The sequence below is a fragment of the Aphelocoma coerulescens genome, chromosome 5 (assembly GCF_041296385.1).
Source record: "Aphelocoma coerulescens isolate FSJ_1873_10779 chromosome 5, UR_Acoe_1.0, whole genome shotgun sequence".
Taxonomy (NCBI): Eukaryota; Metazoa; Chordata; class Aves; order Passeriformes; family Corvidae; genus Aphelocoma; species Aphelocoma coerulescens.
In genome coordinates this window covers 29896063-29913113 of record NC_091019.1, presented here as the reverse complement: position 1 = coordinate 29913113, position 17051 = coordinate 29896063, and the positions used below count along the sequence as shown (strand labels likewise).

General features: G+C 40.3%; 1 protein-coding gene across 8 annotated transcripts in view; it reads right to left on the bottom strand.

Annotated features, from left to right (window-relative positions):
- Positions 1–336: 336 nt before the first annotated feature.
- Positions 337–17051, bottom strand: part of MGA (MAX dimerization protein MGA) — a 59170-nt gene continuing 42455 nt past the window's right edge. For 6 of the 8 annotated variants that reach the window (XM_069017389.1, XM_069017388.1, XM_069017393.1 and 3 more), the window contains 8 exons: positions 12991–13115; positions 11609–11660; positions 9771–9956; positions 8968–9079; positions 7247–7477; positions 6402–6578; positions 5809–5961; positions 337–4831 (listed from right to left, as the gene is read on the bottom strand). In XM_069017389.1, coding sequence (XP_068873490.1) covers positions 3531–4831; positions 5809–5961; positions 6402–6578; positions 7247–7477; positions 8968–9079; positions 9771–9956; positions 11609–11660; positions 12991–13115 — 2337 coding nt within the window. In that variant the 3' untranslated portion in view covers positions 337–3530. Of the gene's footprint in view, positions 4832–5808; positions 5962–6401; positions 6579–7246; positions 7478–8967; positions 9080–9770; positions 9957–11608; positions 11661–12990; positions 13116–17051 lie in introns of those variants that run through there. The other 2 variants (XM_069017392.1, XM_069017396.1) reach the window with 2 other exon arrangements.

Genomic DNA, 17051 nt, shown 5'->3' with positions numbered 1-17051 from the left:
GGTTTGTTTTCTTTTCATGCCATGATCAAATGTTAACCCCCTTGGCTTCCTACTCAGGATGCATCGCATCAAAAATAAAGTCCCTTTGGTACCTTTTCCACACTCAGCAAGTCAAAATCCCCTCTTACAAGCGATGCCATTTCCTGCATACTGCTAAGACTGAAGGGAGAAATCTCCGAGCCATCTGATCACCAAAACCCAGATGTTTGCGCTGCCAAAATTTCTGCCTCACAGCATTCGTGTGTCACTTGCTCAGGTCCAGTGCCACGTGTCACCAACAGCACATCACATCATTTCTGCTCCCTCTCTCTCCCTGGAAGAAACTTTCAAAGCCAGTTTCTAGTTGACCTTGATTGGTTTATTTTAGTTTTACACTTTGTCCCTCACATACAGGTAAGAGTCTTGTACTGTTAGATTTCTACAAAAATATCAATTTTTCAAAAGCAAAAAAGAGGGAAAGATATATTTTAATATATAAAAGGAAAAAAGCTAAATCTGACATTTCATTATATTCTTAAAAACATTCCAGTCTATTTACAGATGTGTAAAAAAAACAAAGAAAATCTCCAGGTCTCTTGGTCTAGCGAGAGCGTGCGCCTTGCAGGGGTTTCCTTGGTTCTCTTGTTTCCAAAATCTTCTCATTAGGTGACATATTCTATGATTATTGCCTCAAATGACAGCATATATCATTTTCAAAAAGTTTGGGAGCTTAAGGGAAGAGCAAAGAGTCAGCATTTAAATCCATAGCAAAATACTGTGCTGCAGACACACGACAGTGAAATGAGCAAAACCCAAGAGCATTTCAAACATGCTTTGCCGGCTGGTAGAACCCATCAAAGATCTTCTTTGGAACCGCGACAAATGCCACCTTTTACAGCCAGGCTGGGGGCTGTTCTTAGTTAAGTTACTAATAACATTTAGGGACCAAAAGGTTTTGCTGTTATCTTGACACAGTACATTTTTTACTGCAGTAAAATCTTTTTTACTGCCCAGTGCCAAAACAGTAAATTCACATCCAGAAATTTTACACTACCAGATAATGAACGGAACATCCTCAAAAGTACAGCATTTATTTTAGATCATGTGTGATCGGTTATCATGTTACAGCCTTCTCTGTCCCACAGAGAGTACACAATTCTGTGTGCTAATTAAAATTGGCTGTTTGGAACCATAAAAGGGTGAGATGTAGAAACAAGGGTCAGTGATTAGGAATTTAAAAGTTATCACAGCACATGTCTTGTTGCTGTTTCTCACACAGGACGAATGAAATCTATTGGCAAAACGAACTGCCACAAGTTTAAAAAGTAAGCAACTTCAGCCTATTGGAAATGCTCAGAACCAGATTCCCAGGTAAATACATTTAAGTCTGATGTAGTGCTAGTAAAATAATTTAGTTACTCCAGATTTCTACTAGTTTAAAATAAGGTCAAAATTCCTTAATAAGGAACATATGTCTAAGTACTTACTGGGATTGTAAATCTCCTTTCCTAAGGCAGTCAGTGACAACTCTAACATCCTGCAGGACTCTCGTATGACCTAAACTCTCTTTTCCACATCACTAATGCGAGACTTGTATGAAATATTAGAATAGTAAATATGCAAAAGGCAACAGAGAGTTGTATGTAACTACTTTAAAACACACTGCTTAGAATGGCCAGGTGAAAAATCTTTTTTACGTAGTCTCTGGAGTAACTTTACACACACTGAGCTTGAAGGGCTTCTCTCCTCTGTGGCGTAATATAAATAACAAAAGCATGAGGAAACACCCAAGGTACTTATATTCCTTGATAGATCTAACCTAGACATGGATCCAGAAGATGCAGCATACTGAACAGGGTGTATGGTTGTACAAACACTGCTCCCTAACTGTGGAAGAACATCACTCACAGCACCTGCACAACCTCAGTGCTGGAAGGATGGAATTCCTGTATTACTGCATCATTGAAGATGGGTAATTTAGAGGGCAGGGGGTGATCCCAGCTGCTGTTGCTGGAACAGTTAATACAAGGAATTACATTCCTAAACATAAAACAGAATGCACCATCAAATTCTGTATAATTTTCACGGCAACATTTTTTACCTTTTCAGAGCAGTTAAGAAGCCCCCCAAGCGCACCGTAACTTATATTTACAAACTTGATAGGAAAAGATTGTGTATACACTCATTAGCAAATCATCTCTCCGAGGCTGAAAACTTCATTTGTCAAGAAAACTATGAAAACAGAAATTGTGTACAAAAATATAAATATCTTTACAGTCTGCAGGCCCCTCACATCCAACAGTTGAACAGTGAAGAGCATCTACAGGTTATTGAGTAAGCAGTGGCAGAGAAGAATAAAAAATACATCTTGTGATTCAATACTGCCCTATTTCCCTGGTAATGAGCATTTTTGCTGACTTTTTGCTATACACAGCTTGTGCAAATGCAGTGAGAAACCTCTGAGTACCTTTCCTGAATTTATAAAGAAATGAAAGGTTTGGAAAGCTATATACATATTTTCATATTTACATTCACATGTACACCTCGCTCACTTATGCCAGGCTACAAGACTCCTGAAAGCATTCTGCGTTTTCACAAAGCAGTACTTGGTATTAACATTCCCAGCCACCACACACATCTTGAAGAATGACAGAAGGAAAGAAAATAAGACCTGGGAAAACACTCGAGCTACTTCAGCGATGTATTTAAAGATGTAGCAATAGGGTGCCCACATTTTCTTTCAACTCTCTGCAAGTTTTCCTTACAGATGTCCTAAGCATCAAAGGGGGAAATATTCATGTGGGGGCAGGAGGTGAAAGTGAGGACAGTATTATTAAAGTTAACATACTGTCCTACTTCCAATTACATTGGGAAATATATTTTTCTTCCCCAAGCAGTGAAAGTTAGAAATGTTTATTAAAATTTTCTGTGCATAAGCTCTTAAAAAGTCTCTGCTAGAGAACTATCTAGCACCAAAGAAAAAGCCTTTTCAATTCAGCCCTCTCCAGTCTCAAATTTCCCTTCTGCTGCTCTAGGTATCAACCTTGAGAGTAGCTACAACCTGATTTCTGCACATTTCTCATATTCCACAATTAAAACAAGCAAATGTGAACAATGCCATTTCTGCATAGATAATTTGCCTGGTACAAAAACAAACAATCTTTTTTTTTCCCCAACATGACAGCTGCCTCTCTACTGGGGAGAGAACAAGTCTCTTTCAACAGCCTCAGTTTCTCAGTCCCTTGACAAACTACTTCTGTGAAGAACCCAATCCTGGAAGGATACCATCTGCCCAGCAATGGTTATAGATCATCTTTTTTGTCTTGAGAAGGGGAAGGAGAACACCCAGAATACAACAGTGAGGTAAAAATATATCAACATGCTTAAAGTTTCACAACACTTATTTGTCAGTTTGGGGCCTGCCCTTCAGATGAACACAGTGCTGATGCCGTACAGAAAACAAGTGTTGCAGACAATGGAGGCTGCTGAACAATGACTCTGGTTCACACTGCTCTAGACCTCTGTTCCAGTCTGATAAAACATATCTGCACTTATTTGCCTACTGAATTTGAAGGCAAGGTCCCAGTAGCATTCAACTTTGCAACCACAGGTGCTAATGCAGGCATCACTTTGTTATCTTGTCCTTCTTGAAGAGTTGCAGGTAATGAATTTTTTACCCCACTAGGTGCCACTTTTGCAACTACAGGTGCCAGTAAGGGCATCACTTTATTACTCTGCCCTTCTGAGTCCACTGGCAGACTTGCCACTTTTAAACCAAGCGGTGCCAGCTTGGGCATGGGCCTCCATGACGTGTCAGCATTACTGGCTTCGGGATTAGTCTTCATCTGCAAAACTGGTGGAGTCACATTAGCAGCATCTGACAAGGCTGTTACTGTTTTGCCATTCCCACCACTGGTTATGGACAGATTGGAAAGTGGTTTCTTCACTTCAGTACCTATCACTATCTTTAAGACATCTGCCTCAGATGAAGGCTCCCCAGAGTTCTTGTCCCCATCATTAAGGTCATCATCTTCCAGGTGCAACAGGAGAGGGCTTAAAGAGCCACCACCTTCTGGAACTTCAGAAAGGTCCTTAAAACTGCCTCCCAAATGGCCAAACTGGAAGGATGACCCATCTGCAGAGGAGAGATCACTGGATGTTCCCCGACGAGCCTCTGCATCTTTACGAGAGAAATCTGAGCTGAGGGCACTGGGCAGCTCTGGCATGGCTGAAGCATCATCGTTCAGCTGCTGGTTGAGGAAGGCGATTTCATTGAGCAGCGAAGTGAGGGTTTCATCCATGTCATCACTCTCCTCAATGCTGCTCAGTATCTCACTTGTATCCAGGTCTGCTTCCTCCATTGCCGATGCTACTTTCCTCAATTCCATTTCTATCCTCGAATCTTTGATCTGGAGCTTGCGGAATGACAATTCTTTGCATTTTAATCTTTCCCCTCCAGAATCACCATCTTTCCTCCTGGCTTGGCTTCCTACAAACTCACCAATGCAGAGCTGTTTGCTGAAGGACTCTGAAGGTTCCTTTTTACATGGTACATTCCAGAGTTGTGGAAGGCCATCTTTATGCTCAAAGAAAACTTTTGTTGGACCTGTGGTATTTCTTCCATCTGTGCCACTGTCTCCCAGACATGGTTTGGCTTTTTCTTCTGAAAGGACACTGTCACTCTTCATAGGTTCAAGGGGTACTACAGCCAAGGATTGCTCAGAAGCTGGAGTACTTGCAGCTGCTGTTACATTAGAATTTTTGTTTCGGTTTGGGTTTAGATTCGTGCTTGCTTCAGCAGCCAGTGATGTCACATTAACAATCTTTGGCATCATGAATGAATCTTCGCTTTCTGCAAAAGCACACAAAGCAGCATCCATCAGGATACATGTTAACTGCAAGCTAATTCCTAACTAAGCATAATTTGCTCACCTTCAAGTCTTCCTCAAGTAAACTGCAATTTAAACTTAATTACACAACTCTTGTCAAGTGAAGCTTTAACACACCAATAGTTTAATTTTCAACTTGTGGAACAAGAGCAAGCTCCAGTGCAACTAACTGCAAATGCTTACAGTTTTGATGGTGATGCACAAGGCAAACAGAATGAGAATTTTCCCTCTTACTGTTTTTCATCCTTTCTTTTTATGATCGCATCTTGCAGTACTGGTTTTGTGCACTACAGAGGCATTCCAAGGACTAAATGATTACTTATTTTCTGCCTCCAAGCCGTTCCCTGTTAACAGCACTTAGATTTTTCCCCAGCCCCAAATCTGAAGTGAACTTTCGTTTTTCATTATGACCAAATGACTACAAGGAAGCAGGAAGTGAGCTGCTTGCTTTTAGCACAACAGATGGCAAGCAGAACCCTGCTGGCAGGAACCACCCCACACCTAGATCCAATGTGCAGCACGGGGTTCTGAAAGACAGCCTTCCCATGGGCAGCAGAGCTGGCAGGGTATGGGACAGGGTTGTGCCACAGCAAGAGCCTGGATGTTACAGGCAAAGATTTTCAGCAGTCCCATCACCACGCTGCACTGAAGCTTCCCCAGTAGGATGCATTACAACACAGACAACCCAGTATCCACTTATTCTGTCTTTCCTGAGGGCAAGGAGGCTCAGTGGGATGAAGGAAAGTTAAAAAGCTCTAACCCATAATCTCCTAGAGGCCCCTTCTACACTGTTCAAAACATTTAATAGTGATTTTCTTTGAATAGCCAGATAGTAACACCTACCATTACTTCCTAGGGAGAAAACAATTTACCTTCGGCTTTGCAAGGATAATGTTCCCTGCATGCAAGCACAAAGATCCACGAAAAACAAAGAGCTTACCTGAATGGGGTGCCATAGCTGATACCACTGTTGAGGGCGTTGCACTTCCAGCAACAGTTGACAGTGTAATAGGAACAGTAGAGTTAGTAAGGATTCCTTTTACTTGGACAGGAACTGTTGATCCTGGCAGCTGAATCATCACTGAAGTAATACCTTATCCAAGAAAACCGGAAGAGGGGATGAAGTGGAAACCAAAGCCTTTCAGATACTCAGATACAGTACTCTCAGATACTTCAGATACTCCTGGAACACAGGAGCTGGGCACTTCAAGGTAAGACTTTACATTATAGTAACATCTTAAAGTAGAAGAAACAGAAATGCAGACTGGTTGGTTGTGTGATTAGGAATTATTCCCTATGTTTCTCTCATTTCTGAATAGCAAAAATTTAACACATTTTACTTAACCTGTTGATAAACTAAGTTTGAGTTAATGACATCAAATCTCTCTTATCAAACTACTACCTCAGTCAAGTTGTAAAAAAATCTGAAATATTAAAGCAAAAATTCAATAACACGTTACTTCATAAATTGCTCTACACATCTAGGAACAGCATTATACTGATTTTCTTTAACATCATCTCACATGATCCTACCTGGCTGTGTTGTCATGGCAGTACCAACCCCTCGAGGCTTTAATTCAGCCTGCAACAGCGTGGAAGGAACAGCTGCCACCTGCCCTGGGACCAGGGGGCTCTTCAGCGTAAGCACCTGCCCCTGTGGAGTCATCACCACGCTTGCAGCAGTGAGTGTGAGAGAGGCTGAGGAGTCCTCTGCAAGAAAAGAAATGTGTAAAACACTCATTTATTCTGGCACAGCACCCTGATGGCAAACAGCACCCTGCAATCCAGCATTAGGTACAACTCTGGAAGGAGTCATTCTTTCATTCCTTCCTACATTTATGATGTGAAGATCTCCACAAATGTTGAACACTTCTCTACAAGTCCTCAGCTACAAAAAAACTCTCCAGTGTCTGACAACTCTGCCATTTAACTTAAGATCAAGCCTCCACCATATTGAGAGCTAGCTTTTTGAGGAGGGAGGTTTTAAAAACTGAGTCTGTTCTAGCAACTCCAGCATTCTGGGGATTGAACTTCAGGTTTTGAGTCAGCAGAAAAAGAACCACCTCGACTCTTAGAAATTACTGCTGGATTGCAGTGAAACTCCTTTAGATCAAAGGACAACTTAGTAAGAATTTATTTCCCATCATTCTGAAACTCTGAAGCCATGTTCACCTGAAGACCTCAGCCACGCTGGTCTCATCCTTACTGAAAGCAAGTGGTTTCCACACCTATCATATGGACATTTCCCGGTCCTATGCACAATTCTGTTTCAGGAGTGAGGCTGCCTGCACAAGCCAGCTGGCATTTTGCCCTCCCACAGGGTGCTGCTTCAATGGCTGTCTCCCCTTGATGCAGAACATGCAGCACTTTTGGCCCACCTGTGGCCCGGACTCCTCTCCTGGCAAGGATCAATGGCTTGCCCCTTCTGTTTGTCATCGCTATTGGGGTTGGCTCTCTGGTGGAAGCAGAGGATCCTTGCTGGGTGCTTGCAGTTGAGGGTGCAGCTGGTTTCTGTGGCTCAGGTTCTTTCTTCTTTTTTTGTGCTTCTATTGCTTTTTGTTTAGCATAAATATACTCCAGCTTCTTCAGGACAACCTCCTCTGTCTTTCCTACAGAAAAATTATCAGAAAGTCAGCCTACCTTCAAAATCTCTTCCCAAAACTAAAATGCTGAAGGCAGAACTAATAATCTGTTAAGTTGACATTATTCAATTACTATAAAACAGATAACCATCATCCCCACCAAGTAAATAACATACTTAATATCAGAGGGAAGCAACTACCTATTTATTCCAATTTTTCTTTTCTTTCAGAAACATCCACACATTTTAGAATTTATCTGCCACTTTGATAAGCAGAAATCATCCAGCACAAGCACAGGCTCTTGCTGAACAAGTACTAGTTGAAACACTCACAGCTGTGAAAAAATCTTCCCACCTCTCCTAATGATAAGCATACAACTGCTGGGCAAAATGTTACCTTCACCTGGCATGAAATTTCTTGGACTCAAGGATCCTGTTACTCAAATGACATTTGAATGCAAACTCACATACAGTTTACCACCGCCATGAAAATTCTAACCTTGGACAAACACACAGATTTTATAAATAATCTGTTTTCTGCATATGCACACAGTTTAATACGACCAAAGTTCAAGTAACTACACTAGCTTGTTTTCTGCCCAGTGTTTACATTTTAACATCATGGTATATCTTTAATTAAGTCTATATTTAACTAATTGTCTTGAGAGAGGACTTTTTCCTCATCAAATCTGAGGTCTTCACTAGGAATGCAAAAGATCATATAACTACTTTGTGAAGTTATTTACTTTCATTATCTGCTCAAAAGGCCTCTCATACATTTCTGAATTACTAGACTTCATTAAAAGACTTTTGACTTTTTATAAATAAAATACCTCATAAATGCATGAACCAATTCACATAAATACAAAAGATTTAAGTATCTTTCATTTCTACTTTACAGGTATTCTCCTGTTTATATTCCCAGACTGTAAGACGATTAGAAGAGTATTTTGTTTGTTCACACGTTTTGGCGCTGGTTGAAAACGTGTCACAGCCTTCCTACACTTCCAAATGAGACGGAAAGACACAGTAAGTACAACATGAAATGTCTGGATGAGCAGCAGCTTAAAATCTACTGCAGTTTTGTTCTGTGTACAAAGCTGATGCTTTCTAGCCGCTAGGAGCACTGGTTCTTGGGAAAGCAGCACAAGGAGTCATTTGCAAAGCTGTGCGAGGAGTTGGGAGTTTTCAGTACTGACCAAAGACAGCTGTGTGCGACTGTGAAGGGCAGAGCAGAAAGGGCATTTCAGGAAGTGACCAATGACAGAATGAAGTGACACCACCACCCCACCCTTCCAAAGGAACCCAAGCCTGTGGCTCACAGCACAGAGAGCGTTCTACACGTCCTTTAGGCATAGAAAACAAAAGCCATTTTATCAAACTTTGTTTGGCATCACGAGTCTGAACTTCATGCGAACCAATGACGCACCTGGATCCGCCAATTACTCCACCCATCCTCGCTCCTAAAAGCTTTTTCTTTCATTATTACAGAGGGTTTGCATCCAAAACCAGTCTCACCTGAAAGCGTGGATACTTTTCGAATTAGACCATCTCGTTTGCGTGTCAGCAATGTCTTCTGTCCAAGAAACTTATCTGCCTGATCTGTCAGTCCTTGGATTTCTTCAAAGGCCTAGAATAGTATCAGGGAACTGATTTATAAACCAGTGACACACACAATAATAATTTTCCTTCCCAGAAACCTTTACAAGGTTTATTTACAAATATTTGTAATCCTGACAAAATAAGATTGAGAGAAAGCATGTGAAGTACCATGAATGCCAGCTTTCCCTAAATGCCAGCTGAAGACTGATAAACATCTTGTTTGTCCTTCCTCCAAAGGTCAGCAATTTTTAAGAAAAATCCCAAAATTTATCTCCCAGTTTCTAGGTACAGCTGTTAAGCATAATTATGTGTCTACCATTCATGTTTGGTTTCCTGTCCTTTACATCTTCACAAATAAGCTTTTAATGTCAGTATAATGTCTAACAGAATGCTATCTTCTCAAGCATTAAAAAAGTAAGCCTTCAATGGATTTAAAAATTTCCTGATGTACACAGTCAACCCCTAAAGAATTAAGACATAACCTTCCATGATTCACAAAGAATACATGGGGAGGGCTAATCCAAAAATATGCATCCGTGTCATCAAGACTAAGCTTCTAGGAACACAGATTCTTTCAGGTATTGTTCTATTCTAGAGAGTCCTGCAGAGATGACAGAAGTTCCCTCTTCACTGGAACTCGCTTCACGAGTTCATACTAGCATAATTACTCTGTCCAGATTAAATGATTCTCCTCCTCACTTAAGCTCCAAAATACCTACCTGCTTGAGAATGTAGCATTTGGAGACCTTAGGAAGGTTCTGCAGCCCCAAAGCTTTCTTCAGCTTGTCAAAGAGACCTCTCATTTCATTACGTCGCCGACGTTCATTTGCCGTGTGTGTCTGGCGGTAATGAGCAAAGGCTTCTGCCTGGGACTTCAGCTTTCTTTTCCAGGTCTGATGCTTTTGCTGGAGAAGTAACCGGATTGACCAGTTTAAGTAAAGAAGGCAATGCAATGGCAGACAATGTTCAAATGCACGTGAGATTTACAGCCTTTCTACAGACACCTGAAGATTCCATGTCATGCTATCCTGCTACTATGTCTCCCTGGAAGTTCAGAGTCAGAAGCACAAGCAGTAAGAAATGAAATACTGACCAAAGAAGTGACCAACACAATCACAACAACCCTAACGGAAAAGGTCGTGAATCCCTTCTGTTCATAAGGTTTTCTTCTTGCAACATAAGGCTACATAGATAAACCACAGGATTACAACAAAATCACACGTTTGAGCCAAGTATTTTTTGTTTTTTGCTTGTCAAGAATGTCTACTAATGAATGAAATAATTACATCAAACACAAGAGACTTGAATCTTTCCTGGAGTTAAACTAGTTTGATTTCCATTTTCTTTCATAAGTTCGTATGGGTTGGTGCCAAGAGACATTGTAAGTCAGAATGTGGAAGATGGCATTGACAATTATCACCCCAGACATCCAGCAACAAACAGAATGTGGCCAAGAGCCTCTGGTTTTGAATTTGCTTAAGTTTCTAAAAGGACTGCCAGACAATAAGCAAAATTACTGATCTCTACAGATTTAAAAGTTCGTTATGTCATCATTACTCTTCCAGGTTTTGTACAACTATGCTATTTATTTAATGGGGAAGTAATTAACGCCGTTTTTTAGATATTTTTAGGCCTGCCTCAAACCCCAGAGCATCAGTGGAAAGACTCCTCAGATTTAGTGATACTATTTCGGAGCCTGATGGCCTTAGGAGGAATCTGAAGACTTGTCTCCTGAAATCTGGCTCCTGAGAGCCATTTTGCCCTCACAGGCAGACATGAGCACAGTACAGCTGCATCCGCTCCTGTGTCAGCCATGAGTTCCTGTCAAAGGAGGGCCTTGCAACGTAAATCCAAGGGCAGAGAAGAGGATACATGGAGAAGGTGAGGCAGACAGAGAATCCTGGAACCCATCCCTGTCTCAGGCAAAGGCATACATCCCAGTCTGCTCTAACAGGTAAGACTTACACCAGGTTCCCACCACACTCAAAGCCCCACCCCACCACAGCAGGAAGCTCTAGAGCTGACGTCAAGTATATCACAGTCAGTTATGGACAGAGAAACTGGCTTCAAAGACACTGGAAATACAGCACAAGATTCTGAAGGACTGCAGTGAGTTTTGGTTTGAAAAGATTCTGTGATATCTTTAACTTGCCTAAACACATATTTAAACTTCTGTTTTCAGAAACCCTTCATCCAGTGCTGTGCCTCTACAATCTTACATACTGTCTTCAACACACAAAAATATTTATTATTATTTTAAGTGTGCTATAAAATTATTCATGCCAAGAACACAAACCCTAAGCAAACGGAGTCATAAATGAAAGGCAGATCTTCCTCCCATAAAGCTGAATCTGAAACCCACTGATGCCAGCACCAGCCCTATTGCTTTAAGGAGATTTGGACTGAGCACCTCCCCTCCCAGCACATTTAGTTTCTTGCATTTAATCACAAGTATCTGCAAGGCAGATAAATCACATTAAGAGCTGCATGTGAGATGAAAGTTTATCTTTAAAATGGAGATGTGATACTAAAAGGAAAGAGGAGAGCAAACATATACCTTTGAATGTTTTTCTGATAATGTTTCATCCGAAGAATTAGGAGGATGGTATCTGGAAGAAAGGTAAAAAGTTTTTCCCAATGCTACTCATCTCATACACTCTATCCTCATTAACTACATTCCAGCAGTCTAGAATTGCTCATTTTTATGCCTTGAAATTAACTTTTCTGGTATAACGGCATAAAAGCAGGATACTGTTGAGTTCTCTCAAGAAAGTGAACTCTTTTCTCCAATGCCATCATCCTGGAAATAACTGAGCTGCGCTGAAAGTTGTGAAATTATCTCATAGTGCAAAAGAAACTATTTCACTCTATGCTGAAGAGAGTAAATTCAGCTTGTGACTGTGAGCTGCATGAAGTTTATTCTTTAATTACGTTTTGGTTTTGTTTTTAATAAACACTAATTTAATATAGACGGCAGAGTAATCCCTCCCCCACCAAGAACCACCAGTCAAAATCTTCACATTTATTACTATCCTAATATACAATAACAGCAGCTTCCTCATATCCCAGGAGCTGCAAGAAAACAAAAAAAGCACATATTTGAAAATTATTTTTTACAAAACACGACATCTGTTTTTCTCTCTCTGAAAGATCTTCAAAACTTAAAGCAAAGTCACCACCTAAGGATAAAAGTTGAGCTGTATCTTTAAAGGAGAGAAAAAAAACAAAAACTATCTGGTGGATAGCAGCTTTTTCAAAGTTTCTAAAAAAAATTCTACAAACAAAAAGAACTATAGATGCAACATTCCCCATTCTTTTGTTTGATGCAACTGAGAAACAGCCATGACTATCATTACATTCCTCAAGTAAGCCATGTTTTTATTTTGCCTTTGTCATTATAAATGCAAGGGCAGCAACAGTAACAAAAACAAACCAACCAAAAAAATTAAGCCAAGATATCCAACCATGGCAGACTATACGTCAATAAGAAAATACTTTCTTTGCTGGGGCAATGGTCCCAAAGACAAATCTTCCATTTACAGGGTCAGGGATTAACCTAATGACTTTTCCTGCCCAGAAGTCCACCAGCAAGAATAAACAAAGCTTGCAAAATCACATTGAAAACAAAGACAACCCTGCTAATTTTCAGTTTGCAGGAGGGGAGGCCATTCACTCATTAATTTTACATCGCAAGATCCATCTCCATAAACAAAGTAATTAAAGGGGGGGAAAAAAAAAAGGCTAAGACACCTTGAAACTACTCTTAGCTCTGCCAGCACCATTCTCACAGACACTGGGAAGCCCCAGTGCCGAGGAAGGCCTGACAGAAGCCTTGCTTTATGTTGCCATCACATTACACCTGTTGTTTAATGGGATCACTCGACGCCAGCCCAGCAGTAGGATACACAACTGTATGCAGTGCTCTCCAGGGGTGCTTACTTCTGGTCGGAGGGTTCGATATTAGCAGCTGTGGCCTTCAGACGGGCAATGTTAATCTTCTCTGAAAGCTCCTCCACGGTCTCAATGTCCACCTGCTCGTCATCCTCTCTGTATTCACACGCATCCTGGAACAGGTTTTGTTTTGTTTTTTTAAAATGAGTATCTACTCAGCAATAGCGCTCAGGCCAAAACAGTTTCACTTTAGTCTCAAAGGAGAGATTACATCATAACATTTAGAACCACCAAGGAATCAACATCTCCAGCTACACTGGCCAATAAACAGTGCTTAGCAGGGGCTTCCTTTAACTGCCGCCTCCAGGAATTCCTCCCACTAGCAACTCTGTGAAATGCATTTTGGTAAGGGCAGAACCCATCTCTGTTGTTTATGCTTTTATTATGGGTGAGAGAAAAGCTTTCAGAGAGTTTTCCTGCCTCTATCTTCAAGTAAGATTAAACTGCCTTTGCAACCTACTACCGTAGACTCTTTCTAATTAATTTTTTTTTTTACAAAATTTGAAATAGTAATCACCTTAGTAATGGTCTCTCATATCTAAGACAGTGTAAGTCAGAACATCATACAGTCAGGCTTCTTTGGATCATACAGTAAACTGCTTACATGATGAAGAGTCAGATTTTGGCTCTTTCCAAAATGCTACCTAATCATTATTTTAAGTATTTATTATATTCTGAAGAGTATGTTTTTCTCCATGCTTGCCTGAGCAAGAAAACTTGCTATTTTGCGAAGAGAGAGATAAAGAACAACTGCAGTTCTGTAGCAACAAGAGTTAAATATCAATCTTGTGACCATCTGTAGTTCCAGGTGATACCCCCTCTCCCAAGAACACATGCCTATTCAACCAATTGTTTTGTATTATAGTTTTTAGTGAAGTTTTTTTTATTATAATCTTTGGTCTGATTACAGAACTCTTTCTCCTTAAGCAAGAAAATGTAATTACATTTTCACTCTCTACTCTATTTCACCCAGTTCCCTGAACTATCCTGACTAAACTGTTTCAAAACTATTCAAATAAAGATAATATTTAAATCACAGAACTACTGAACAGATACTGCCATTATGTTGAAAATACTGCATGAACAAGAGGTAGTCACAACATTGATCTATTCCTTTATACAAAGAGCACTTCAGATTCCTGCCTGCTCTCTGGGTCATTCATAAACCCACCTTGATGCTGAAAGCCTCCTGATACTTTCTCTAAGCTTTTCCACTTTATACAGTTTCTGTGACCCTTACATGCAAGGGATGCATACTGGTTTTGTTCACTGGGCAGGACTACCATGTCTAAACTACATTTGGACATCATTACATTGATGATGGGAACGTGGTCAGGCAGGGTAGCTCAAAAAAGATGCTACAACCCAGAGAGTAAGTAAGAGGAAAAACACCCCAGGAAATTCACTTACCATAGAAACACTGTCTTAAAGCTTTTCCGTGCTGGTAAGTTATATTGGGCTAATCAAAGGGCTGATAGCAATTATCAAGCTAGAACTGCCCTAGAACTAAAACTTTCTACATGCTATCATATTAGAAAAATGGTATTTAAAACCCAATATGTGGCATCCTTTTCATGAAAGATGGACAAAAAAAACAGACATAAAAAACTCGGCAGCCCACCAAGAACTTCACATCTTTTAAGTTTACACATTCTGAATGTGGACATAGGAAAAACAAAAGTAATTCATTTTTTCATTCTTACATCTAGCAACAAAGGGAAAAATGCTTCTGGTTGGTAATCTTTCCTCTTTACCCTTGAATTCCTATCAAGAGGAAAAATATCACAATCATGATCACCAGAAGTAAGTCCACTTAAGTTCTGACATTAAGAACAGCTATTCCTATATAAGTAGTGCCAACCTGCCATAGGCTGAACCTTATCCATAGCCCAGCATGATTCTTGAAGATGCTTTTGGAAGCCCTACCTTTCTAGCATCAGTCAATCCATACTACTTTCAGTCTTTCCAAACTACTTCTTGTAGTTACATAAATTCTAAATGCCTTTGAGTAGGAGTAAAACACCATATGGAAGGAATGAAGGCATAAAGAGGAGCAATACCACTCTACAACAGCGTTCTAAACTTGTTATGGAAATGACAGCACTTTTCCCTCTCTGCATTTCAATGCCTGGTTCTAAGCCCTCTCCTCTGATTTTTCTCTCTGTTCCTGGCAGCCTTAACCCCTATTGCTGATACCTAAAGAGCAAATTGCCTGATGGTAGAGGATCCTCAGAGACAGTGCTGAGGAAGGTGGTTTGATGACAGTGGATGTCATTACACATTACCCAAGTAAACATGTAATTTCTGGAGCTGCTTTTTATGCTACAGTGTCTGCAGGTTTCACACATGGTCTGAACTAAAAGCTGAGAACATGCAAGAGATTGTTAGAACTTGTACTGACCATAAAATATATTAGTTGCACTTTTTATTAAACTTACCGTTTTATAATAGATAACAGTCCTTTTAATTTCAGTGTTCGGCTCACAAAAAGAATGACTGAAAAACACTTTTAAACAACACTTACAACACAGTACCTTGCCAGACACAGAAGCTGTGTTTAGACTAGTAAGCTGAACTGTGGGACTCTTATCTGTAGCATTACAATACCAGAACAACCCCTGGCATGGTTTTGGCTTAAGCCAACAAGGACTCGTGAACAATTAGAAGTCTCAGTCTGTGACTTAGCCCAGGCCAAGCAGTCCTTCTCAGCAGGAACTCTGTGTGCAATCATCATGCCTCGGGGATCAAGAGTTTAACATCATCTCCCAGACCATCACACTTGAATTTGTTCAGACAGCAGGTCCTGATACTCATTAGTCTGCTTCTGTAGATATTCCCAAAGGTTTTTATTCACATCACCAAACCCACAATGATTCACCATCCTAAGCCTCTCTTGATGCAGCTCAGGGTAGGAAACGAAAAAGGGCAAAGATACCATCCCAGAAAGCTTCTTTCTGTTGAGTAGAGGAGACTAGAAAAGTCTCAAAGTCAAGGACACAAAGTCAGCACCAGGTAAGAAGGTAATCTGAAGGGCATTGATGTGCGAAACTAAGAACAATTAACCAGTGTGGAAAAAATATGCTAAAAAATAAACAGTAATAGCTACTACAGCTAGGTAGCAATCATCCTGACTCTCACTGGAGTTCTCTTGAGGTTTCAAATGGCCATCTCCTGAGCAACTAAAACCAGTACACATTCCGAACTAATAGAAACAGAGCTGTCTTAAGTATTTCCACTAAACAAAACTATTAGAGGACATGCATGTACTCTTTGCCTCTTTGTTTCCACTAAGTTAATGAAGCAGATAAACATCCTCTACTAGCCTGTTTATGTGCTCTGACTTCATCCAGTCTGACAAACAATACCAGTGCAATCTGTCTTGTAAGCACTACACTGAGGAAAGAGTACATCCCAGTGAAAAATAACGGATTTAAATCCAAAACTGATTTCTCCATTAGGCACTGACATGATAACTCAACTTGCAGGCAACAGAGATTAATAAATCCAAATTCCAGAAAGGTTTTTATAGTCCTCTGAGATCTCATTCCTCAGCTTTACTGCTCTAGAACCAAGGCTAGCTTATCATATTTGTGTGAGTTTGTGGTGAAGACATACCCTTAGACAGCTTTCCAAACCATATTAGTCAAAACCTGCGCAATACATTTCTTCCAAAACAAACATTTCTTACAACATCTAATAATTACTCTTTTGCTTCATCAGCCTTTAGCAGGATGAAAGAAAATACAGTTTTCAAACATCAACCTTGATAACAGACTACTCTGTGACCTAGACACTATTGTTGGTTTACCAACAAATTCCTAAGACTTGTGTCTGGAAAGTCCATCTGGCATCAGGAATGAATTAACTGCAATTCTCAAAACTTGGTGATTACTCTGCTCAAGTTATTGAAGGACATAGGACATACGAAACTGCCACCACCTGATGGAAGACAAGACAGCAACAATTTCGTTTTCAACTTAAAAGAACTTCCAAAAATAACATCTGTGTTCAGTTTTGTCACTTCATACAGCTGAGATGCTATCATCTTG